Source organism: Herpailurus yagouaroundi, unplaced genomic scaffold (assembly GCF_014898765.1).
Source record: "Herpailurus yagouaroundi ecotype Mexico unplaced genomic scaffold, PumYag 184, whole genome shotgun sequence".
Taxonomy (NCBI): Eukaryota; Metazoa; Chordata; class Mammalia; order Carnivora; family Felidae; genus Herpailurus; species Herpailurus yagouaroundi.
The window spans coordinates 28,572,146-28,598,676 of NW_024412415.1; the positions used below are offsets into that span (position 1 = coordinate 28,572,146).

A 26,531-nucleotide genomic window follows, 5' to 3' on the forward strand; every position below is an offset into this window, starting at 1 on the left:
GCCACATGGCCTCTGACTCAGAAGAGCACGACAGTTACCTGCTCCTGGGAAATTTGCACAGGGTTCCGGAAGACCGTCCAGAGCACTGTGGGGTGGCAAGGAGGTGTGGTCAGGGAGCCTTTGTAGCGGTAGTATTCGTCGGGCCTCTCAGGAAGCAGCTCTTCAATGCTGAAACCCGGAATGAGCACTTCTTGGCCTGGAGAGACATATTGGGGAGATGGTGTCCGCCTTTCTCCCCACGGCAGAGGTGCTGCTGGGCATGCGACTGAGCCTAGAAATGTGAACAGCACCTGCCCCCTGCATTCATTTTTCTTCAGGTCACATGGGGGTGACTGTATTCTCCTCTCTAGGGGTAGATAAGCATCCAAGAACCCCTTACCTTTGTATTTGACATCTTGAAGGTGCCTGAAGATCTTGTCATAAGATGGATTGAAGGAACCCATCTGCAACATAGATGGGGCAGGTTGAACTAGGACAGAATTATATAGGCTGAGCCTGGTGTAACAGTTGCTAATGGAAGGACTCGACTAGGGGTATATAGTCACCACTGCCAAGGTCCTCCCTGAAGGATTCACTTTACTAGGACAATTATGAAGGATCGCTAGCCTGTTACAGAATGAGGGTGATGGTCCTGTCCTCTTGCATCTCAGGACGCGAGGCACTGAGCCCTCAGGGCACTGGGGCTTGAGCGTAGCGAGGCAAAGAATATAGCCTGTGCTCCTGGTGATCAGGCTTTGAGTCTGAAAGCCACAACTAGCGTGTTTTCTAACCAGAACTCAAGGGAGATGTAGTACGTACAAGCCAAGTCAGGCAAGTAAGCATGTCGAAAAACGAGGTACTTGTCTTATTAGGGAAATACATGCAAGCGAATCAGGAAACATTCCCATTTGGGGGATTAAGGAAAGAGCTCACTCCAGGGTCTATAGAAAGACTGCAACTTGGATGTTAGGAGTTGTGTAAGGGATTCGACACCTGATGAGGCAGCGCTGAATGATCCCCACCCCCCAACCCCATACACACAGGGCCTGCCTCGCTGGACAATTCCAAGCTTTATACATTAGGGCTAGCAACTAGGGCTCATTTTCTCCAGTCTTCCAAAGGACATGCCCATTTCTGCTGCCCAGCTACACAAAGTGCTGCCTCCCGGCCAAAAGACAAGGTCCCCTATGGGGGCATTCCTCTGGTTCTAGAGGCAAGACACAGCCAAAATGAGAGTGAGCCACACACATCCAACGGACAGGCAATTCAGGGACCAAATGCCGAGTGTGATACCATCCTGGCTTCAAATTTCATGTAAAACCCCTTTCAACATCTCTTACCTCTATGAGAACAGCTAGGACGGCGAGGCCCTCTGACTTGTTACTGGCGGTGCTGGCGTTGGCATACAGGTCCGAGTTATAATGGACAATATGCAGCTGCAGTGGAAGGAAAGCTGCTCACCACGGGTGGGCGACTCGTGGGAACCTTTTGCTTTTGCAGGGGGAGGACACATGTTTATCCCTCCGGTGGAAAAAGAAATCACAGCCCGGCTTTTATACGGGTTTAATCAGCCATATTTCAAGAGGCCAAAAAAACAAGGACGTTACTCTCTGAATGTAGATTCTTAGCATTCACAAAAAAATTCTAAGCTCATTTTATCAAAGCAGGAATTACTTGTGATTATTAAAGTGAGGGAAAGAGAACGTTCTGAGAAATCTTGGGTTTCAAAAGTCTAGGTAACTGGGACGCCCAGGTGGCTCAGTCGGTTAAGCGTTCGACTTGATTTCGGCTAAGGTCTCATGGTTGTGAGATTGAGCCTCAAGTCCAGCTCTGTACTGAGTGAGGAGCCTGCTTGAGATTCTTTCTCCCTCTCCCTCTGCGCTCCCCCCCCCACAACATTGCATGCACACATGCTCTTTCTCTCTCTCTCTCTCAAAAAAAATAAATAAATGTCTAGGTAAGCATTAAGGTATTGTTATGATAAATTCTGACAATAGGTTGGACCTAGTTTTTAATCCAAAATGTGGTGTCTGTCACTTGTCCTCCAAAAAACTATATTAGTAGATACATCTATATATGTGACATGCATTTTTGTTGAGTCTTTGCCTCTTAAGACTGTGACACGCTGAGATTTTTTCTTTGTTCATCTCTTTCTCCGTCTTACATGGTCATAAATGGAATTCAAGCAGATTTTACTGAATACGGCTTAATGTTCCCCACCTTTCAAGTGGCCCTTTCTAATTTTCACAAGCGACATGACATCATTTCTTTTTTTAAGTAGTCCTCGCTATGAAGGATGTAGCCTGCCGCCTTGCCCCCCCACCACATTAGCTTGGCACAGCCTTGAGAAATGGGGGATTCTGTGTGGCTGACACCCTGCAGGTCCTAGATCCGTATTTCTTTTTACAGCTGCCCTTTGAGCATGCGGTCTGCCTCAGCACTTTTCTTACTGTGTTCAGATTAAACGGAGAGGAACAGAATTCCCTGCTGAAGAGATGAAGAGACTCTTCTCTATAGGACCCAGTCCAGAAGAACTGTGCACTTTCAAGGGCCCTCCACAGGGAATCTGCCACTTTCGGGTCACCTTGAAGTATTTTCTCTATTAGAGACATTTATGGCGCATCTTCACCAGGCCCTTGGTGATGATGTGGCTTCATAGCAGAAAATATAATAATGAGAAATCCATTTAAATGCCCACACTCTCCCAGCCTACACCCTAACTCCTTCTTTATTCCCCGTGTGTAGGTAGATGTCTCCACATTGCAATTAGCCGGAAAGAAATTGCAGTCCTGGGGTTTCAGAGATGGGCCTGGTTTGAAATGCATGCCCCTCCAAGAGTGCCGTCCTATTGGGCCAGAAATATAGGCCCTCCACACGTGTAACTCTACCTGTAATTAGCCTGAGACATTAAGCACTTCAGCAGTTAAGAACAGAGGAGAGTGGTCATGCCATTATTTACCTTGGGCTCCACTGGCTGATCAGTAGCGTTTATCTCCTTGTATTTATTGCCCTGTAAACAGTCAGAGCCACACCTCCAAGTTCTGTCCTCTGGGAGCTCTTAAGTGGAGCATCTCAAGCACCCCCACCGTACCCCCTGCACACCTATAGTGCAGGAACAATGCTCCACTCCTTCCGTTTCCGCTGGGCATTTTGGGGTAGTGCCTCAGAACGACACAACACAATGTTGTGCCGACATCCCAGACTATCTTCTTTGACTCTCTCATTGCCGTGATGTCCCGTGAATTATAATGCCAGTCTTCCCTTGGCTTGTGGCCCTGGGCCCCAAGGTTCCAAGCACAAGCCATGCCCAGGAAAAGGAAAGCTGGAGTGGGAAAGGCCTGTGCAAACAGCACGGCTTGTGAAGAAAGATGAAGAAGTTGGGGGAAGCAATTAGCCCAGTAGGATTCAGCAGCGAGATACGATACGTCAGCGAGACAAGCCGGTGAGATCCCGATCTGTGCAGGCAGAAGAGCGATGCCGACAAAAGGGGCATGTATGCCCCACTGTGCCACCCCGGGAGCATTGCCTTCTGAGCGGTGCCACTCAGTAAAGACAGAGACAAACTCCGTACGTTCAGGAGGAAGGGGACCAGGACACCGCGGAAGAACCGCGGGGGGGGATGGGAGCGGCTCTGCCTTCCCTGAGTGCGTGTGTGGAGCCCGAAGGGAGCCCTTGCTTGCGCTCTGATCTTCGCTGCACACCAGCCAGGTGGAAGGGTGCCAGACCACCCACCGCCAGGCAGCCTCTGCCGGCCTGCCCGCTCCACTCACCTCAGCAGCAAAGTGCTTCCCACCGACAGTGTGCTCGGAGCCGTGAGGGTCATTCTGGTTCCCCCAGTGCAGGTGCAGCTGGGCGGCACTGTAGCGGGACCGGAGGCCCTGGATGTGCATGTCCGAGGGCAGGTTCAGCCTCACTGTGGGGAGTGGAGCCTTCAGAGCCCTGGCCAGCTGAGCACTGCCTGAGAGCAGTTAGCGATGCGACACCGGCCCGGGGCCCAGACAGGAGGCAGGTGGATGCAGTGAGTGGAGACACAGCCTGGGGCTCAGAAACCTGGGCTCTTCTCCTGAAGATGTCCCCATTTCCCTAAAGAAATTCTAGTCGCACCAGCCCCTTCTAAGCTCCCCTGGGAAAAGGATGGCAAGAGCACTAATACTAGATGGGTGGGTGTGTTTTTACATATCCACGTATTACACACCCAGCTATCAAGATAGAACCTTTAATGAAGTATCTTCCAAGCCGTAGAATAATATAACAGCAACAATAATAATTGCTATTTATGAAGCATCTTCTGTATTCCAGATCCCCAACATACATAATCTCTAGTCTTTCCGCAGTACCCATCAATATGCCCATTTTCCACATGAAAGCTCAAGGAGGTTAATATTCTTACCCAGAGTCTCATGACTCATAAGTAGTCAAGCCAGGATTCAAATCCAGGTTTGTCTGACTCCAAAGCCTGGGCGACCCCACAGTGAGTTGCGTGCCTCCTGGAGTGTTTGCGCCAGGGAGCCCAAGGGCTCAAGCCTGTCCCCCCCCCCCCCCCCCCCCCCCCCCCGCCCCTTCCCAAGAAATGTGCTTCTTATGCGAGGCGCTGCCCTGGAAGAACTGCCTGCAGCATCCCCCCCAGTGAGTGGTCCAGGCATCTCTCATCCCTCCCCCCTCCCCCCTCCCACCGCCCCGTCTCCTGGGGGCTGTACTTAAGTGCAGCCCCCTCCCTGCCAGGGCCAAGAGAGCAGGCCAAGGAGCTGAGGGGAGCTCAGACATCCCCTTGCAGTCCTCAGAGGTCTCTCTCACCTGAATGGCCATCGTTGGTCAGGAGAAACTGCTCATTGGCAGAAACATTGTAGCCTTGGAACCCAAGGGGCACAAGGCTGGCGTCGTACTGGAGGATGTCACTGTGCAGGTCTATTGGGGACTGCAGCACGCCCCCACATGATGGGTACTTCTTGGACCAGCTCTTCTCCCCATCTGGACCTGAAAGGGGAGATTCAGGCCCTAAAGTGAGTCCATTTCCCACAAAACTGTTTTCCTCACTTTCTAATTCTGTGTCCAATACAATCACTCCTTTTCTCCTCTTAATCCACAGAGGTATATTCTTCAAGGCCCAGAAATCTCAGCCTCCTGCCATTTGTCCTTGAAGGGAGATGGGGATAGAAGGACTAGAGCAGCCCCATGCCACGGAATAGGGCCCACCAGCTCCGTTTTCATTGCTCATATTTTGGCACAGTACACATCCTTTCCATGTGAGGACATGTTGATATTCAGCAATTTAGCCTCTGTTTATGGAGCACCTATTACGAGCAGGAATTACTCAGGGTCTTGGGGCCACCAGGTTGAACACAACCATAGGGCCCCTGCTTGCCCAAGCTTGCATCCTCTGGGATGCTCCAGGCTGGAAAAAGTGGTGTCTTACTGACCACAGCTCCAGGGAAGTCTTCAGGGCTCGTGGATTTATAGATACGTTCTTTCTGATGGGAAACCTTTGAGGACATTGACTCTTGATAGCCACATCCAGAGCAAGTGTAAAACCCCATCTGATAGGGATGCTTGAAAAATTCCAAGTAATTAGGGGATCACAGAGCTAAGTGCACAGTGTACCCTGAGAGAGTGTGACAACACTACAAACTAATGACAAACGATCAGTGAGGAGGAAGAGACTTAAAAATAAATCCTCCAGGGCTCAGGCTTCTTGCTAACTACCAGGTGATTGTCCTTCCTCTGGAAATGGAAATAAACAATCCAATCCCATGTTCAGATAAACTTTCTTACTCCCACAGGGAAAAATCTTTAAAGAATGTAAAGCTGTGTTTAAAAGATTATCTCCCGTGGTAATTAAATGGATTTTCAGGCTGAGGTTTCTCCAGAAAAGCGAATAATTGGCATGTCATGGCTCGTTAGGGTAAAACCATTGTGCTCTGTGGGCTCTGTCTGAGTTGGGGACCATGCTTTGCCATCTGGGGTCCATTCATCAGTATTTTGGCACCAGGAATGATGTTAACTGGAGCAGAGGGGAACGGAACTCCGCTTCCAGGAAGCCTTCCATAGACAGTGGCACCATTTCCCAAGAGTGTACGTGTGTATTCTGGTTCCCTACCCCTTGTTCTCTAACTAGGGGACTTCATCTGAGAGTAAGGAGAGTCTAAAGAAAAACTTGGGTGCCCGTGTTCATTTAAAATACGATGAGGAATTGATCCGAGGTCTGGACACGCAGTGGAACCCTGCTAATTTTTCCGACCGTTAACCTTTGGATATACCTTTTGGGAAATGTTAGGGCTTGAAGGGATTTCACCATCTCCTGTCCAACCTTCCAACAGACACCAGTTTCCTCACTTGCACAAGCCAGTCAGAGTCTTCACTGAGATATATTTTAATTTCCCAGACCTCAGAGCCCTGGACTCAGAAGCAACTCACACCAAGATGGCAGAGGGAGAGGGAGGCCGGAGGACATCAAAGCTGTCGCTCCATGGGGCAAACCGGAGTAAAAGTAAGACCGTTGCTCAGCTGAGGGCAAATCCAAATTCCTTAGGGACAGTCGGAAGCATAGATGAAGCAATCATGGGGACCCTTCGAAACCCTTGGGTCAGGAAGAGGTACAGCTACCGGGTGGCAAGCCTTCTGGAGTGAGGCCGCCAGCCTTTTCTCTGATCACAACATCGTCTGGACCCACAGCCAGCGTGGCAGAAGCTGCCAGCCAGGCACGAACGGAAAAACTCAGTGAGTAAAGAGGCGTAGCGATGAGACGATTTCTCCTTGCCCACATGACTAAAGGGAACTGGGTCAGAAGGACTTTCTCTTCCCAGAGCAGAGGTTCCAAAAGGTGTCATGAAGAGAGCCTTCTAGTGATAACTAAACCAAGAGCTCCTGGGGGACAGGGACATCTCTTGTTTGTCTCTGTGAACTCATGCTGTGATTAGGGTCCCATGCATAACAGGCATTTAGTAAACAGCTTCCCAAAGAATAAAAGACCCCAAAGAACAGAGAGCTTGGGAAAAGGTTGTCAGGAGGAACTGTTCCTTTTCATTGCACCCTAAATACTCTTTGTTGGAAGTCACACTGAATTAGGTATTTGGGGGCAGAAAGACTAGGGATATAAAAGGCAACAGAGTCTGTGTTGGCAAAACCTCCCGAGGAAAGAAAAGCAACTGCACAGGACCAGAAGAGTCCAGAAAACAAGATTTCAGCGCCAGCTGTCCCAGCACCGCAGTGAGTGACCTTGAGCAAGTCACATGCGCTGCCTGAGTCTCCTTTACCCTCATACAAATGAGAGGATTGAACGCTGCGTTCTGGAAGTTCCATTCTGGCTCTCAGCTCCGAGACTGATTGAGATTACTAGGACTAAGCACCTCCACCCTCGGTGTCAGGCAGGTTTGAACGGGTTGGAGACGGTTGCTCATGCCAAGGCAGCTCCTGGGCATGTGACAAGGTGCCCAGTGGGGAGCGGGGGTGAGGCTGAGCGCAGGGCGCTGCTGCTCCGAGGTCTGGCTGGAAAGCCATCTGCATCAGGAACTTGCCACAGGTGTTGGCTGCCGTCCAAAAGGGGCCTCGTCTTTGAGCCCCACTCACAGGCGCTTTTAGGGGCAACAGGGTCTAGTAGAAAAGGCTACTCTTCCTGCCTTGTTATTATTTTTAGTAGTTGTGGTTGTTACATCTCTAAACTCTATAGGATCCGAAAGGCAAGAATTGCCCCATTTTACAGATGAAGAATTGACATTGAATGATTTGCCCTAAGTTAGACTTGGGCTCAGTAACAGAATTACCTTGCTGGGTGCCAGGACCTCCATGCCCTTCCGTTTTAGTATGTACCCAGGAGATTTGGTGCATGCCTGTTTCCCCCCTCTCCTGTGCTCGCCATGCAGGTAAGCATCATGTCATGTTCACCTGGCACGGAGCAGGCCCTTACTTGTTTACTGAGCTGGATTCTGATGCTAATTTTGTGCTTGTTCCTCTCCAGGGAAGCATGCACCTATGAATGCCCCTGGCTTCCCTTTTACTCCGTATAATTTTTTTTTTTCCCATTAAAAAGAAAAGAAGAAACTTCTGTCCTTTGCTCAGGTTCAAAATTTACCCTCCTAGCTTCCTCGTTTACCTGCCTGAGGGTTCGTTCTGTTTGGGGGCCACTCACTGAGAACAAAATCTGGTTGCTGCCCTGGAGCCTGGGAGATGGTCTGCCAAGTATGGGGCTTCACCACAGTTCATAGGACCCTCCACCAGCACGTGGCAGCCAGTGTCCCCTTCTTGCACATCTGGGGACACTGTCCGAGCGGCCTCCCATCGTTGTGGCTTGTGAGTGAGACGGGTGTGAGGTGCTATGTGGGTGGACACCAGGGCAGCCGGTATCAGGGCTGGGGGTGTTGTCAGTAGACCTCTCTCTGCCCCCCACCCGTCGCCTCCGCCGGGGCAGTTTGTGACTTGTTGCAGAGGCAATGCTGGCTTTTTACAGGCAGCTCCAGCCCGGGCTGTGGTTTTTCAACTTGGCCACGATTTTCACACTCATGCCAAGTGCTCTGGTGCCAGAAAACCGCCCTTGGGATGGACTCTTCCAAAAGAAGCATTTATTTCCAGCTATCAGAAAAATGCCACTTTTCTCATCTGAGTTTTGACTTTGCCTTTTCAGTTAGTTGGATTCCTCGCATGATCCTGATAAAGGAGATCGTGTGTATCTCCCAGTTTGTTTTTCCAAATAAAGTCCCGGCATTATTTCTTTTCCAGCACATGTTTTTCTGCTTTAGGCAAAACGGAAGTGGACCTCATTTTTGTTTTGAAATGTGACAAGAGATTAACATAGCACAGCTCAGAATGCCTCTCGTGATCTCTGAGTGGGAATTATGAAGCCCGGGGTCCAAGATTTGATGCCCAAGGACCAGAATTTTTTTCCATGGAGAATTTCAAATACATACAACGCGGGAGAGGGGAGCACAGTGAAACTCCGTGTCCCCCAGCTTCGACAACTAACAATTTGCAGAAACAAATCGCACCCACTCCCCCCATCACTGGATAATTTTGAAACAAATCCAAATGTATTTTTTCTGCACATATTTCAGTATGTGTCTCTAAAACACAATGACTCAAAACCACAAGACCGTTACCACACTTCCAGAGTGAACGACTCCTTAATGTTATCAAATCTAGTCAGAACTCAGTTTTCCAGTTATCTCCTGACTGTTGAATGGTTTATTTGTAAGCTTCGGGGTTGAAGTACGGTCCACAAACTGCAGTTAATCAACCTGTGATGGCCTGGATCTCAATTCGATGGTGTGATGCCTCATCAGAGAACAACTGGCCCCACTCTTCCAAGGCTCCAGATCTCAGAGCCAAGCTGGCTGTGTCCATCTTGTGCCCTCACTTGGTCATGGAATCAAACAGAAACTGTTACCACCACCATCTCCACCACCCTGGGGTGAGCCCTCATCATGTCCACCGTCAAGGCAGACGGTGGCAGAGTTCCGTGCCTCAGCCTCTCCTGTTAGCTGCCAGGCTCCTTTCTCTCGTAACCGAGTTTAACCAGACTAACCAGACGTTGCCCTGCCTCTGTGGCGCCGCCCCTCCACCCCACCCCCCTTCTCCAGAGCACACCCACTCCACCCAACAGATCAGAGCAGAGCCATAGCCATCTTTCAAGGCCTGTCGAGGCCTTCGGTGGCCCTCATACCCTCCCCCGCCAGCCCCTATGGTCAGGCTGGCTTCCCCATCCTCAGAACAAGCTATGAACTAACTCAACCTTCCCATATGTTCTTATGCTAAAAAATGTGCTTAAAATGCCACCTTCTTTCCTCTTTGCCTTTCTGAATCCTGTTCACTCTTCCAAGTCCAGGTCAAGTCCTGCCAAAACTACTTCCAGGGCTTTCTCCCTGCCCCGGGACTCCTTGGCCAGCCTGCTGGGGGTTCACATGGTGGTACAGTGATATGAATACTCACTAAAGTCTCATGTGTGACTGCTGTCTCCAGACTAGCACATGAACCTGCTCCAGACTAGAACTCTGTCTACCAATTTCACAGTCCTTTTGAAGACTAGAGCTTTTTGTCACGTCCCATGTCTGATATAGCAACACTTACTAAACACTTAATAAATTGATTTGGGGGATTTCTTAAGCTCATTTCAGAAATCTAGCCATAAAGAGTTGAGAGAAGACTCTGTGTGTGTGTGTGTGTGTGTGTGTGTGTGTGTGTGTACATGGGCATGCGCACATGGTTATAGGAAGATGAGGATAACAAGAAGGGTTTTGTTCTTAATAGACAGACTTAAGCATACTTCCATACAGAATGGAAAGGGGAGTAGAGAAGGAGAGTTGGATCCAGGAGAGTTGGATCCAGAAAGAGGAACCCATGGATGGAATGTGGCTCTGAGAAGACAGCGGGTTGGGGAGGGTCCAGCCAGCAGAGCACAAATTGACTCCAGGCTGAAGGAGGCACTCAGTAAGTATTCAGCAGATGAATCAGAGCAGGACACTGAAGGCTGCCTGGAAGTGAAACCCATAGACTGAAAACCTAGGCAGAAATCCAGGAGCTCAGCGGGCCTGCAATGCTGATCAGAGGGGATTGGCTATGGGAAGACAAACTTTCTCCACATTCTGCAGTATATGCAACCAAAGTGCACCAGTGAGCCTAAACAAGTCAGTTGATTTTTTTTAATGCACTTATATTTTGATATTTTCTTAATACATCTTGTGTCTTGTTTTAAAACTTAATTACAGAGAACTTCAAAGCAGGTGCAAAGGTACCATATAATGTACCCATCTGTCAATCCATGATTAGTTTAGTTTTTGTCTGTCCCCCCACCACTGGATTACTTTGAAGAAAATCTGTGGATGTTTATCTAAAGATAAGGAGTCTTGGGGCGCCTGGATGGCTTGGTCGGTTAAGCGTCCGACTTCGGCTCAGGTCATGATCTCACGGTCCGTGAGTTTGAGCCCCGCGTCGGGCTCTGTGCTGACCGTTCACAGCCTGGAGCCTGTTTCAGATTCTGTGTCTCCCTCTCTCTCTGCCCCTCCCCTGTTCATGCTCTGTCTCTCTCTGTCTCAAAAATAAATAAACGCTAAAAAAAAAAAAAAAATTAAAGATAAGGAGTCTTAAAAAATAACCACAATATTGTTTTCACATCCAAAAACTGTTGGCAGTAATGCCTTAATGTCATCAGATATCCAGAGACTGTTCTGGTTTCCCCAATTGTCACATAAGTTCATTGAACAGTTTGTTTGAGTCAGGGTCCAGGTAAGGTTCATGGATTATGACTGGTTAATATGGCTCTAGGTTTCTGTTTAATGGCTTTAGGTCTCTCTTTCCTGCTCCCGCTTCATCTCTCCCCAATATGGGTGTATTTACTCTGTACATATATGAGGTATGTCTTTGCCTCAAGCAAATAATAATTTATGCAAGTAAATGGAGGATAATTTTATTATTTTATAACCTGTTTGCAGACGTGGTACGGGGTAAGTAAAAACTTTATGGGTTGAGTAATTTCTTATATTTTTATGCCTGGTACATATACTGTAATAATAAAAGCACGGAGAGCGCCTTCAAAGATGAGAACTATATAGTTACTGCTACAATCGGATTCCGGTTTCTCACCGATTATTCTCTCTCCCTGACTGTACATCCTATGTGCTCAAGAATAATAAAAATTTTAATAAAAACATTGTCTGTAACTTGCACTGTATCTGATGAGTCTGGACAGAAACCAAAATGCATTCATTGTCATCCTATTTTGAGGTTTGTCTTTGAGCCTCTCTTAAGTCGGTCCCTCAGATCCACCTGCTGCCCCTGACCTTTCTTCATGGTCATCCTCTCTGAGGTAGACTCATCTCCGTGTCTCTGTGAACCCTTGTGCAGGCAGCTGCCTGGGAAGCCAGTCCTGTGCCACAGGCTCCAGGGCGTGTCTCTTCAGCGTGGCCGCCGAAACACAAAGTCAGATCAAAACTTGTGCCAACAGATAAAACCATCGTGGGAAGGTTTACAAGGTCTACATATTATGGATGTTGACATGCCTTTTTTTCAACCAATAGTCAAAGTTTCAGTGCAATAAAAGCTTTCGGTCAGTCCCCCAAAGGATCTGACTATATAATGAAAATGGACCTAGTCCCGGCATGTATATACTTAAGTGATCACAGATTGTGTATCAAGTTTGAATACATTTAATGAGATTGATCATGTTTGCCATTAAAAATGGGTATTCAAATGTTGAATAGAGGAGGGAATTGCTACTCTCCTTGGAATGCTACTCAATTTTGAGGTTCATTCATTCATTTCTCCAACAAATGTGCCTACTATGTGCCTGACACTGTATTGGGTACTGAAGATGCAATGGAGAACAAAACAGATGTGGTCTCTGTCCTCATGGAGCATCCGTTCCAGAGGAAGAGTCTGATAATAAAGTGCAAATAGGCAAACCAATACATAAATATAATAATTACAGTCTGCAGTCAGTGCTATGAAGGAAATCAGCAAGGAATAGGATGGAGAAAATGGAGGGATCACTGTGGACCAGGTGCTACAGGAAGGCTTCTCAGAAGAGGTGCCATTAAAATTGAGATGTAAAGGATGGATCTGAGCCAACCATGAGCAAAAACAGAGGAATGGCATTCCAGAGAGAGGGCACCACAAGCTCAGAGGACTTGCTGCAGCAGAGAGCCTATGTATTTTGTATGCATGTGACGTATCAACTCAGAAAGAACCTAGGATACATCTGGCTTGCCCCTGCCCAAGATGGGCATCGCCCTACGACAACACTGCGAATCTTTCGGCACCTGCTCATGTACACTCCTCTGTTAGAAAGGTCCCCCTTTCAGGGAGCTGGTACCCACCTTTCCCTGAGGGCCATCAGTCATGGTCCTGTGGCTAGAGACATACGGAACATGGCTAGGCCATAGGACCCCATTCAGAGGAGAAGGCAGACTTTGGGGCCCCCTCTAAATCCATCTTGAAACCACACATCCTGAAGATGTCATTAGGACATGGGAGCCACGTTTTAAAACTATTTAATATATACTTTATAGGTCCTGCAGTTTACTTCCAAAGTTGATTAAAAGATATACAGCTTCTCATAGAAGTCCAGTGGGCTCAGCCTATGGGGAGTAGGGAGTTCCCACAGAGTCCGCCCTAGCTGGGTTCTGGCCCCCTGCAGAAGGCCATGTTCTGCCGATTCTGCCTGTTTTCCTGCCAGTCAAGTGGAGAGGCATGGCCACAATAACCAAGATCCTGCCCGGAAGGAAAGGAGGCTAGCAGGGCTGTGGGTTAATGATTGGTGGATGAGGTCTTATGATTTTATTATAAACAAGAGGAGGCCAAGGAATCAAACTGGCATTTTCCTTTGTTAATGTTACAAATGAGTCAGAGACAGGGCAGTGAGCAAGGGCTGGAGAGTCAGGGTTACTTATTATTTATACAGCTTAAAGCTGGATTGCCGAAGGAGGCCCATTCTTCTTCCTTGGATTTTATGTTATGGGTTAATAAAAAGGGAAAAGTTTTTTTTTTAAGTTTATTTATTTTTGAGGGAGATAGACAGAATGAGAGGGGGGAAAGGCAGAGAGAGAGGGGGACGGAGGACCTGACAATGTAGGCCTTGAGCTCACAAACCTTGAGCTCATGACCTGAGCTGAAGGCAGATGCTTAACCGACTGAGCCACCCAGGCGCCCTGAAAAGGGAAAAGTTTTCTAAAGATGCTTTAATCTGTACTTTATCTCAAACTTTCCTCTTTGTTATTTCCATTAGTATTTGGGCCAGCTTGAGAGGGAGAGCTGATGCTGGCGTCAGCTGGGCCAGTTTGAGAGGATCAAGCCTTGCTTGGTGTCATTTCTGGCTTAGCTGTGGCAGTAGGGGGAGAAGAGGTGAGCTGTAAGACTGACCGCCAACTCAACTCTCTGCTAGCCCTCAGAAGCCCCTCCCCTCTGCTTGCCATATCTAGAGGTACCCCCACAGTAGCACTGGGGTTGTGGGGGGGGGGGTGGAGGTACGAGGGTAGATATCTCTCCCTGCCTCTCTCTCCCCCTAACACAGGACAGAGTGTTTCCCCCTCCTCTGTGCTCCTGTAGAGCCCTTGGCATTTCTCTTTCCTAGTAACACATACACTTTTCAAAATAGTATTTTCTATCTTTCTATCCCAGTAGACCAGTGGTTCAGTCTAGTCTCAGAACAGCTGTTGTCAAGCTTGAGTGACCACCAGAATTCCCTGGAGGGCTTTTTAAAACACAGATTGCTGAGCCCCACCTGCAGAGTTTCTGATTCAGCTACCAGGTGATGCTGATGCTGCTTGTCTGGGGACCACACTTTGAGAACCACTGTCTACAGCAGTGTTTCTTAACCCTGGATTTACACTGGCATCTCTGAGAGCTTCTAAGTGTGCCCCTGGCCCCAGCCCCTGACATCTGGTTTAATTGGTTTTGGGTGGGATCCAGACACAGGAAGCCTTAAAAAGCTTCCCAGGTGATTCTAATGTGCAGCCAAATTTGAGAAGAGCTGATGAAAAGTTCTTCCCAGATCAAAGGCCTTGAAGTTGGAGCCCCGGCTTTTACTCCCCATCGTCAGGGTAAGATTGCTTTTTTTTTTTTTTTTAAATTAATTAATGTTTCATTGTGGTAAGATATATATAACATAAGTTTGCCATTAGTGACACTTGGTATATTCACAGTGTGGTGCAACATCGTCACTCTTTAGCTCCAGAACATTTTCATCACCCCAAAAGGAAACCCCATCCTCATTCCCCATTTCCCATCCCCACCCCCAACCCCTGGTAACCACTAATCTACTTTCTGTCTCAATGGATTTGCCTATTCCGTATGTTTCATCTAAGCGGATCGTACAACATGTGGCTTTTCTGTCTGGCATCTTTCACATCGTAGAGTGTTTTCATGGTGCATCCATATTGTAGCATATATCCGTACTTCCTTTTTATAGCTGAATTCTATCGCTTTGTATGGATATACCTTCATTTATTCATTCGTATTGTTGCTTTTTATTGTAGTTTAAATATCTGACTCTGGTTAAATTGCTATTCTGTTGTGTAATAAAGCATCAGTGCCTCTCCTGTGAGGGTTTTAGAAGAAGTGTGACTAGAGTCAGCAGAAAAGGAAGATGGAGAAAATGCAGGCTGCTTTCCCGGGAACAAGAGTCTAGGGGTCAACGAGGCTCTTACTTGAATGAAAAGGGGAACCTTCCATCATCATGCTAACAAAGGCATGTTCCATACAAGGTGGTGTAGCCGTGTGCCCTCCCACAAGAAGGAAGTTGGTGGGAGGGCAAATTAAGTGGGCAGAGGCTGCCTTTGTGACAGGCTCTTTGGCGAAGAGAGATGTGAAAATGTCTCAGGTGCTCTGAATCATTGGTACAGCCGTCTCCTCTAGCTGACAAGAAGCTGCTCGTCTCCAACGCCACCCCCACCCCTTTGTTAAAAGGGTGAACCTGGGGGTGACAAACCGTGACTGCATTCAGGGTTAGACAGTAGGTGAGGGACAAAAGTGGATATCTAAGTTGAATGTGGCTTTGGCAAAATACTCAGTTGTGGACCTTGGATGTCTGTTTACTAGAACGAGTACTTCCCCTTTCGCTTTTACTGTGATATCTTTCCTCCACTTCTCAGCCAAGCATCTCACAAGAGTTGTCTAAGCTGCTGGCTTCTGCGTCTTCACTTCCCATTCAGACTCCCTGCCCTGCGACTCTGACTTCTGGGTCCATGTGCCACTGAATTCAAATAGACTCTTCAGCCCTCGTTTTTCTTGCAGCCCTTGATCCCAATGCCCCCACCCCCGTTTCTGAAACCTCTCCTCTTCCACTATCTGTAACTCACTGCCCCCTTAATGACAGCTGTCTTAGGGTTTTGTTCTTGGCTCTTTCTTTACTTTCACACACGCCTCCGGACTGAGGCCATCCCCTCCCACGGTTTCAACACCACCTCTGCCCTACGCAGTTTCCTCCTGAGCTCCAGACCAGCTGCCTACTGGATGCCCCCTTTCGATGTCCATGGCTCCCTGAAACCAGACATGGCTGGAGAGGAAGGCAGACAGACAAACCATCAAAAAAGAATAACCAAACTTGCCATATTTTCCTCTCTGACCCTCCTCCTTCCAAAACCTCCCTTACTTCCTTCAAGGTTCTCTGTCTCAGCTGATGGTACCACCCACCACACCAAAGCCTGGAATCCCAATCTACCTCTTCCTGTCCTCTCCTTTGGCCCCATTGCTAGGCACAGAGACATAATGATTTTATTTTCAGGTATCTTTTTTAAAGACTTTTTTATTTTGAAAAATCTTAAATGTATGGAAAATTGAAGGTACCACAATGAATTCCCATGTACTCTTCACCTAGAGTCACTAGTTGTTAACATTTTGCCACACCTGCTTTATTACTCGCTCTATATATACATATATATGCACATTATTATTGTTATTACAGTTCCTCCTCAACCTGTGACAGGATTATGTCCCAATAAACCCATTGTAAGTTGAAAATATCATGTAATTTGAAAATGCACCTAACCTCTCGAACATCTTAGCTCAGCCTCGCCTCCCTTAAACATGCTTTAAATTAGCCTACAAATGGGCAAAAGCATCTAACACAAAGCCTAGTTTATGAGAGAGTGTTGACTATCTCATGTAATTTGTAGAGTGCTGGGCTGAAAGTGAAAGTCAGAGTGCTTGTCTGGATACAGGATGGTTGTAAGTCCCTCAGGTGTGTACCCTCGTGGTGGTGTGACTGCCTGGGAGCTGCAGCCGCCCTACCTGGTGTCACCGAACGGAATCACACCAGGTATCCCTAGCCAAGGAAGAGATCCAAATTCACAATCCCAAGTATGGTTTCTACTGAATGCGTATCACTTTCACACCATCCTAAAGTGGAAAAATTGTAAGTTGAACCATCACCAGTTGGGGCTATCTCTTGAGAGAAAGGTTTAGACCTCACGCCTTCCTGTACTTAAATACATGTACTTAAATACATGTCTGTCTCCTGAGAACAAGGACATTGTCCAACATAATCACAATATAACGATCCCAGTCACGAAACTTAACAATTAGTACAGTTACCTAATATACAATCAACATTCAAATTTTTTTGTACCCAGTCTCAAAGGATCTTCCCATAGATTGCCTATGGTAACATTAAAATGGAAAGCTACAGGCATTATCTTAACCATGTGATCAAAATTATCACCAGTCGAGAGCCTCCTGATTGAATACATAGATATTCAAGGACACATTATTTCTACGGTATTCATGCCAAAATGGACAACATAAGCTCATCAGAAACCCTCAGACAAACTCAAATTGAGAGACCTTCTAGGAGATAACCAGTCTATATGCTTCAGAAATGTCAGAGCATGAAAGGTCTAAAGAGGCATGCAATGAGTTACCTGGATTGACTCCTGTATCAGTAAAAGTGCTATCAAGGACCACATTAAGTTTTTTTTAAACTTGGCCTTCATGTGTTCCCACTGGCACAGCCTTTGTTCAGACCCACAGCTCCATATCTGTCCGCCTCACTGGCCTTGTCTCTCCAGGCTTGCCCCACAGCCCTTGCCTCTCCACACTAATTCACACCATTTCTGAACATTACTTTGCTGAAAATTCTTCAGTGGCTCTTCAAGCCTTTAGGATTAATCCCAAGGCCTATACTGCAGCCCTCAAGACCTTTGTGATCCCCCCTTCTCCAGCCTTTGCTTTCCCCACTGCCACCTGTCAAAAATCTGAGGTCAGTGGAGGGGGGACCAAAATTTCAACCAGATTAACAAGTTAGGCTACCACAGTTTCATGGCAAAGACACGAGACTCCTGAGTCAGAGACAAAAGACAGTTTAATACTCAGAGCACTAGCAGAGTGACATTTGTGGCTGTTTCCCAAGCCCCAATTCCACAGGGTACTACAACGAGGGCCAGGTGACACCTGCACATGCCAACTGCTCTGCATCATGGCCAAGCAACTCCAAGTTGGGAAAACCTGCCCAACTTCACCCCCAAGGGAGATACTGTCTTTATCTTATTGGATAGCAAACAAACCTGCTCTCTGCCCTGGAGGGAGACACTGTCTCTGTCTTCTAAAACTATTTGCTACATACACATCCTTGAAATGATTGTCCAGAACAAAAGCCATCAGTGCCTCTGCCCACAGATTTCCTGAAACACAAGAGACCTAGGGAGAACAAGCTCCCAACACCACTCCTCAAACGCTAGTATGCTGCCACCCTGATTCTCTAACCACACCACACACTCTTACCTGCTTTTTGGACCTCTCTTGCCTTCAACGGAAAGCCATCCTCATCCCTAAAACACACACCACCCATGCACATAAACATTCACATGCTCTTCTTGCTGTGCTCCTCTGTCTTTCAAGAAACAGCTCCTCAGGCAGCCCTGACAGTCACTCTGCCTCCAAATTGAGGCTTGTTTTCATCCCTCCGTGTCCACAGCTCCAGCACACATTGTCATAGCACTTAATTTGCTCCACTCTAATTGCCTGTTTACATGTCTGCGGGTCCCTTGGCTGTCAACCCATTGAAGGCAAGGGCTGTGTCATGCTTGTCTCTAATCCCAGGACCAGCCCAAAAAGGAATCATTAAGGACTGCTGGCAAGAATAAGTGACTCTGTGAATGAACTGTTATTTTATAGCAGCCAGCAGTTTCTTCCTGTCACTTGAGGTAGAGTAACATCTTGACTCTACCTCAAGAGTCAGATGTACAAACCCTTGAAGCTGGAAGATTGGCATGGGACAAGGGGTGGGGCAGGTGTGGGGTTCATTAGCACCTTCCACATTCTGGGGGAGGAGCCAGAAATTTGTCCACGGGGAGGCCCTCCCCGTGTTGTAGGATGGAGCACTTGGATAAGTCTTCTTAGCTATACACACCTGAGGCCTGGAACTACCCAATGTTGCTATGAAAACGTAACCCTGCTGTAGCCATCCAAATGCTCGTGTTTCAGGCTGAGATGCTAAGCGTTCTGTTTAGTGACCCAATGATACAAACTGGGTGCATCTTTAACAGGTCTCTGTCCTTGCAAAAAACACTGTTTTTCTAAATATGAATTTAGGTGTCCTGAACAGGAACATTGTTGTCCCACTTGTGATGTTATTTCCAAAGTTCAAGTCATTGTGGTCAAGAGGAGTGATATTACCCCTCAGGGGACATTGGCAATGACTAGAGACATTTTTGGAATCCCAACTGGCAGGTGCTACTGACATCTAATGGGTAGAGGCCAGGGATGCTGCTAAATATCCTACAATTCACAGGACAGCCCCGCATGGCAAAGAATTATCCTGCCCAGAATGTCAGCAGTGCAGAGGCTGAGAAGCCCCAGGCTAGTCTATTGTGACTTCCTCTTCTGGGCGGTATGGAAGAAGGACCAGGTCATACAGAGCGGAGGAGGTTTTTCTTGAAGGAATTGAGTGCTCTCACTGTGAATCATCCTGGGGCCACAAAGAGGAATAGAGACCTGGTGTCAGGGAAGAGGAAACACAGTCAGGAGGACTCCAGGCCAGGAGAGCAAGGTCGGTGCCTACCTGGTGGTAGGGGACCCATGGCAAAGGGATGATTGTTGCCCTCAGGGAGATCTGTAGACTGTAATTGCCTGTGTCATCCCAGGGCCTGAACCAATTTTTTTTTTTTTTTTTTTTTTTTGCTAAATTCCAAGGCCTAATGAATTGTTTTTTAGTGTTAGTGTTTTTTGTTTTTGTTTTTGTTTTTTTATACCATCATATAATGAGCGCTTACTATGTACCAGGTATCACTCTGTATCTGAGGTTGGCCAATATTTTCTGCAAAAGACCAGAGAGTAAAATATTTTAGGATTTGCAGGCTGTACTGTCACAACTACCCGGTCCTTTTGCTCTAGTGCAAAAGCAGTCCTAGCAACTGCGTCAGTGGATGCATGGAGCCACATGCCAAGAAAGTTTCGGCTACAAAAACAGGCTGCCTTTGGCCCACGGGGCATAGTCTGCCAATCCCCATTCTGTATGCGTAACATCTGTTAATTTAATCTGCGTACGAGCCCTATGACATAGGTACTATACTCTCATTTAATAGAGGAGGTGACTGGTGCACAGAAGTTTGAATAATATGCCCAAAGTCATACTGCCATTGAGTAGCAAGGCTGGGCTCTGACCTTGGCAGTTCATACTGGCCACCATGGCAGCTCCCAGAGCGCTTTATAGGGTACAGAGCCCGGGCATCGGCATTGGTTCCAGGGTGGTTAAGAGGTGACCAGCAGGTAGGCCCTGGGTAACCGTCCAGAGCTAGAGAGGAAGAGCAGCCATGGAGGCATTTGTGACCTTGTAAACATTCCCCAGGGAGTCTGGGAATCATGAAAAGAAGGGATCTGGTAAAAGACAAACTTTCTGCAGTTACCCTGGGTGGAAGCTGAACTAAAGTGAAGGGTGACTGGCCTCGAAACACCGGCCTGATGTTAGCTCAGTCCTTCACTTACCAGCTTTCACAATGAGGAAGTTCTTTCTGATAGCTAACCTACAGCACTCTTGCTGTTACTTAAAGCTACTCCCTCAGTTTTCCTGTCTAGTGAGAAAAGCTGCTTTTTCATGGGTCTCTCCCACCTGAAGACCTCATCCCGGCTACTTCTTACTATCCCCTTTCTGGAGAGGCATGAGGTGCAGCAGGAGGGCTTTGGAGCCCTCAGGCTGAGCTGCCAAGCACAGCTCTGCCACTTACAAGCTGTGTGACCTTGGGCACATGTCATCGATGCCCTGAGCTTCACTCAGAAAATGGAAGTGACAGCACCTCCTCCCATCCCTGTCATGAGGAATAAATGTGGTACCGTAAGATCAGTGCCTAGATGTGACAGACTCCCAAGACAGGCTGGGCCCTGGGCCATTCTGAGCTAAATTGTCTCAATCCTTTCTCTTGCGGGCCATTTGCCAACCTTTTCGAGCAAGGTCTCCCTTTCGCCTCGCTGGAAAATAAATCCAGGGTTCCCTGTGTGTCTCCGTTTACTTCTAATGAGATATGCGTGGTGATGTGGCATTTCGTTTCAAACTGGCTTTTACCTCTGAAATCCTATCATCCCAGATCAAGTGTCACCTTCTCCCTGGTGACTTCTCCAACTCCCAAAGCCAAAAATAAGCAGAGAAATAAACCATTCTTTCCTCCTTCGCTCAACCCATGTTTCCCAAGCATCTTGCCTGGGCTGGGGTCGGTGCATCTGTCCAGGAAGCCCCTATGGGGAGGGTGTCGCTCCCCACAGGCTGTCCAGTTATGTGCTCCTTCTCGGTGACCCTCCCTGAGGCTGGAAATGGCTCCTTGCTCAGCCCCGTACCCTGCAGAGGCCCTAGAACACTTCCCTGCTTGCAGTAGGCTTATGCTAAAACAAAACAAAACAAAACAAAACAAAAAACTTCTCCAGTGATAATCTTCACGTTAATCTTCCCTGGAAAACAAGCGCTTGGCTATTATTACCAACCCAAGAGGCACCTGTGCTTCCGGGGACAGTTATGTGAAAGGAGAACACTAAGTTCCTGCAGTTCTCCATTTCTCTCCAGGGTGTAGTAAGTTTTCGGACCAGGCAGCTTTGCATACTCAGTGTTACTTGCACACCTTCCATACTCAGGGTTGGGACACTCCCTCCTTCATCCTTGCTGACGGACACAGTGAAGCATCGCACCCAAAGGTTTATCAAGAGCCGGGGAGGTTCTTGGGTGACTGCCAGAAGGAGGCACAGAGGAGTCACTTGTAAGATTGCACCTGAGGGTCCCTCCAAGCTGAGTGTGTAAACAGACCATGCCTCAGAAACCAGCCTAGAGGCTACGCCAGCTCACAGGCTAGGGGATGGAATTGTGAGCGTGTGTGAGTACAGACGCATCTCAGAAAGCAGATACTCACATGAATATGGATGTGGGCGTGCACGTGTATATGTGCATGTGGGTGCATAGGCACGCCCTCCTTCCTGAGGAACCAGGACAGAGCACAATGGTCAGGCATTCCTCTTCAGTCTTGCCGGCTGCCTCTAGCCCTGCAGTGTGCCGTGCTCACACGACACTTGCTCACCAGGTGCTCCTTCTGCCCCTGCCACCCAGCCCACTCACTTGATCTGCTTTTCTGACCTGCTTCCTCACCTCAATTCGTCCTCTACTCCCTACTCTTCCTTCCAACGCTGATCCTTCTGATTCCAATGACCACATTCCTTTAGCTGCCCTTCCTCTTCCTAAGAATCTGAGAAGGGTATTGATTCAGGAATGCCCCCAGAGGAACCCCGACAACAGTAACAGCCGTGTGTTGCCAATGGTAACGATGGCGGGTAGGGGGGATCTATTGATTTTTTTTCCTACCGACCACACTGGTCCTTGATCTACATTTACCATGAGTGTGGCACATGGAACCTTATCAGATATTTATCTATGTCAAAACGTATTGTGTTTTCTTTAACCACTAAGCCTTTTATCCTGACGAGGGGAAGAAAAGCACGTTAATTTGGCATAATCTGTTCCTGGCAAATCTACATTATTTACTTTAAAAAAAAAAAAATCACTGCCTTTCCTCAAGGGCTTTTGTCATGATGTGCAGTGTAGGGCATGCAACACCTAATATAAAATAAACATCCGCAAAATGGCCGGGAAAGCACATGCAATGGGAACCGGGAGACACAAGTTCTGGTCCTGGCTCGGTGCCTCCTGCTCTGTTTGGGCCACTGTGGAACGGTGAGTTTCCCCTGCCTCATTTGTAAGTGGGGGTGGGGTTTGGCTACATCAGTGTCCCACACACACACACACACACACACACACACACACACACACACATCCCAGGGTCCCACGTAGGCAATATGGCAGTCTGCATGCCAATTTGAACAGAGACAGGCACTCATCCACAATCAGACTTCACCGTGTCTACATTTCTGTTAGGTGTCTACATTTCCAGCTGATTTATACCAACAGGTCATTACCCCTATTCCCCCTCCCTTGGTTCAGACCCCTAAGCCCCTCTCCCACCTCCCTCTGGCCTCCCTTTCTCCAGTGTTCGCACTCCATTCACTCTCTACCCTGCAGCTGAGATGGTCCTTCTAAACTGCTCATCTGATCACCTCAGGTTTGTACTTGGAATGCTCCAGCAGTCCCTGCTGCCTCCAGAATGAGGTCCTAACTCCTCAGCTGGCTCACACTCGTCACACTTTGGCCCTGGCCTGCCTCCCCAGCCCCAGTCCCCCTCATCAAGGTTCTTGGGTGGTCCCCAGAACATACCAGCCTAGGTGGTCATTGCATAGTTTGTCCCTTGGCCCCCAGTGCCCTTTCATGCCCTGCCCTTTGCCTGGCTTGCTCTTATTTGTCCTCCAGATCTCAGATTAGATATTGCCTCCTCTAGGAAAGCTTTCTCTAGTCCTTTCCCCCAAACCCTAGGTGAGGTCTCTTCCATGCTTCATCTCTCTGTATTGTAAGGCCCTGTCTAATTCACTGTCTCCTCCCAGATTCATAGTTCCACAGTGGTAGAGACCATGCCTTACTCGTCATTCTTTAGCATCTAGTCCAATACTCGGCACTTAGTATTCACTCAATGTTTGTGGAGTGAATATGAACCAATTATCTTGGGCTAACTGAAAACTCTGATTGGTTTTTATGTGCATCTTTGATTAATAACGAAGGAGAAAGATTATTTCATTAATGTATTAATTTGTTAAAACAAATCTTTTAAGCAGTGGTGTCCATGGAGGGGGCAGAATAAAAAAGAGTGGTGGAAATCTAGAGTATCTCTACTATAAGGTCCCTTCTAGCTAAAAATTCCAGAAAGCTATTTGTTGTAACCTTTTGGCTCAGGACCAGGAAAAATATCTAGAAACCAGAAGGGTAATATAAGGAAGAATCTTTAGATTTGCAGGTCATAGAAGAATAGACAGTTACTCAAGTCGGAGCCACCAATTTGCCTCTGGGCTTCCTGGTGGCCAAAGCCAAAAGGGAAACAGTCATTTGCATGACTGCCTCAGACTTGCTACAAAATGTCTTTGGGGGGGAAAAAAAGTTTTTGTTCAACAACCTTCAGAGTCACCTTTTCTCACTTCTCCACTCTTCGTCCACCTCCCAGAAGGTGGAACACCCAGGAACGGCCGCTGCTACGACAGCACTAGGCACCATTTGCCAATGTCCTTGTTCCCTGCTTTAAGTAAATCTCACTTTGAACATAAGGAGCCTTTCCAGAGTGATCAGCCCCTGGAAGGTGGGGGCTGCCTGAACCTTGCCCTGACTGTGCTGGTGTCTGGACGGGTCTCATCCAGTTCACCCAGGAGTCACCCAACTGATCTAGTCACCAGTTAATGATTGCAAAACCATTTAAAAAGTTAAGATGATTTAAACAAACCATTCCGAATTACACCAGTTCTGAGTCAGCCTTTATAGGCAGAAGGAGGTGCAGCTGGCGTTTCTTCCTTCCTGGTTGGCATAAAATCGAGTGCTTGTGAGGAAATCGGGGAGCTTGCTTCTTAAAGAAACACTTTGGTAAAAAAAAAAAAAAAAAAAAAAAAAAAAAAAAAGCTCCTAAATTACTTTGTTCATGAGTACGTGTAATATTATCAAACAGAAAGCATACATGAACCGAAAATTGGAAAATGTTATAGTTTAAAGTCAAATATGATGACCCATCATTCCCGTATGCTGTGTTGGGCACTGTGCGTACCAGCCATTATTTTTACACTTTTTTGCCCCCACTGTTTTCACTATTGAGTTATCAAAAGTAGTCACTTCAGGGGCGCCTGGGTGGCGCAGTCGGTTAAGCGTCCGACTTCAGCCAGGTCACGATCTCGCGGTCCGTGAGTTCGAGCCCCGCGTCGGGCTCTGGGCTGATGGCTCAGAGCCTGGAGCCTGTTTCCGATTCTGTGTCTCCCTCTCTCTCTGCCCCTCCCCCGTTCATGCTCTGTCTCTCTCTGTCCCAAAAATGAATAAACGTTGAAAAAAAAATTAAAAAAAAAAAAGTAGTCACTTCAGCTCCTTTCCTCGTGTTCTTAGCATGTAACAGGGTGCTTCTCCGTGAGTGTTTGTGGAACAACTAGCATATTTCATTGCTTCCAGACACCATTGATGGTATGTCCCTATTTCAGACATGCTAAAATGTGGGGGAAATGTGCATCTGAGAGTCAAGCCATTATGGTCTTTGTCCAAGGCAGGCACTTGGCCACATGGGGTGGCCCCTGGAAGTCTGGCTGTGCTTCTGGGCTTCTGTACACCTCACCCCTGTGGGTGCCGCTGCATAGGACGGTAACAGAGCAGGAAGGAAGGCCCACCTGCCCAGGGGATTGCAGAAACGTCTCGGATCCATTCTCTTCCTCCCGGAAAACCAGACTTTCCAGTCCCTGCCTAGAGCCTCCTTCACACACCTGCTTTGAATTCAGCCTTGTTTTTGCTTTAAATCTTCCTTTGAGCCAGTTTACCCCAGAGGTTCCTCTCCGTTCAGTGCTGAGGCTGGGCTGCCAAGGGCTTTCACCGGCTCCTGGGGGGCCCTGTTCTGCCCTCACCAGGAGGCCTGGGGCGCAGGGCAGGAGGCGCAAGTCTGAGCACCGCAGGAGGCCTGATGGGGCCCCTGAGGAGACCTGCTCCTAGCTCCCATCAGTCAGCCAGCTCTCACCCTGCAGTCCCAAAGCTTGACTCTGCCTCAGGTGGGTGAGGGTTTCTGCCTGGGGCTGGGCTTACTTAGCTCACAATCCTCACAGCCCCGCCTCAGGTTTCTGCCCAGGTTCAGACCTCCACCCTGGCATCCTAAATCGAGGATCAGCCTTGGCGCTTCCCAGGGGCTGGGTCGGGAGGCCAAGGAAGCTGCAGTGACTTCAGCTGTCTGGCTGAGGTGGCTATGGCTGTGGAGCCAGGTATCTGGTCCCTAGAGGCCAGAAAAGCACCGGGGAGATGACGTCTGACTTCTCCCTGGCCTAATGGACAGAGCTGGAAGGAACATTCTGGCCTGTGAGGGGCTCGTGTTTTTTTGCCCGGTCCCTTTCTTTCTCACAAAGGAAATGTCCATTTGCTCAGAATACGAAAGGAGTACCTCCTTGCTATTAAAAGCTCAGGCAGTTCAGAAAAGCCCGAAGAAGCAACCCCCTCCCAACCCAGCTCACATCTGTTTGGTGCGATAGGGTTTATAAGGCATTTTCCCACATATTAGCCAATATAATTCCACTCTGTGGGGTGGAGGGAAAGAAAAATGGTGATTAGCTGTATTAGGGGCTCACTATGTGCCAGGCTCCACTAGGCTCTTTCCACACGTGATCTTACTCAATCCTCCATGAAGCAGACCCGTGCTTCTCAGACACCAGTGGGCCTCAGGATCCTCGGGTGGGCTTCCCCAAATAGATGGCTGGGCCTAGCCCCAGTTTTTTAATTTGTAGGCAGATCCGGGACGGGCCTGAGGTTTCGCATTTCTAACAAAATCAAACACGGTGCTTTTGTCACTGCCACAGAACCGGAGCTGAAGAGGTTGCTGTTCCTCCCAGCCTCCTTCATGTGTTCCTCTTCTAGTTCTTTCTTAGTGTTTGGGAAGGGCATCGCGAGTCCCAGGTGACGGTGATGCTACTGATCTGAGAACCACGGAGTAGACGCTATTACTCCCATTCGGTAGTTGAAAAAAACTGAAGTTCAGAGAGGTTAAGTTCCTTCCCTAAGG

At 48.0% G+C, this 26,531-nt stretch overlaps 2 protein-coding genes across 9 annotated transcripts in view; one reads left to right on the top strand and one right to left on the bottom strand.

Moving 5' to 3' along the window:
* APH1B (aph-1B gamma-secretase subunit) overlaps window positions 1–26,531 on the top strand; it is a 141,912-nt gene that overhangs the window by 74,534 nt on the left and 40,847 nt on the right. Inside the window, exon 7 of one of the 3 annotated variants that reach the window (XM_040492910.1) lies at window positions 9,162–9,332. The exons of 1 other annotated variant lie outside the window; for it this stretch is intronic. The gene's annotated coding sequence lies outside the window, so the exon portion shown is untranslated. Of the gene's footprint in view, window positions 1–2,388; window positions 2,675–9,161; window positions 9,333–26,531 lie in introns of those variants that run through there. One more of the 3 variants, XM_040492912.1, reaches the window with a different exon arrangement.
* Window positions 1–26,531, bottom strand: part of CA12 (carbonic anhydrase 12) — a 51,616-nt gene that overhangs the window by 15,116 nt on the left and 9,969 nt on the right. For 5 of the 6 annotated variants that reach the window (XM_040492905.1, XM_040492904.1, XM_040492903.1 and 2 more), the window contains exons 3-7: window positions 4,774–4,953; window positions 3,750–3,892; window positions 1,320–1,415; window positions 380–443; window positions 39–196 (exon numbers count right to left, since the gene is read on the bottom strand). In XM_040492905.1, coding sequence (XP_040348839.1) covers window positions 39–196; window positions 380–443; window positions 1,320–1,415; window positions 3,750–3,892; window positions 4,774–4,953 — 641 coding nt within the window. The remainder of the gene's footprint in view (window positions 1–38; window positions 197–379; window positions 444–1,319; window positions 1,416–3,749; window positions 3,893–4,773; window positions 4,954–26,531) is intronic. The other variant, XM_040492906.1, reaches the window with a different exon arrangement.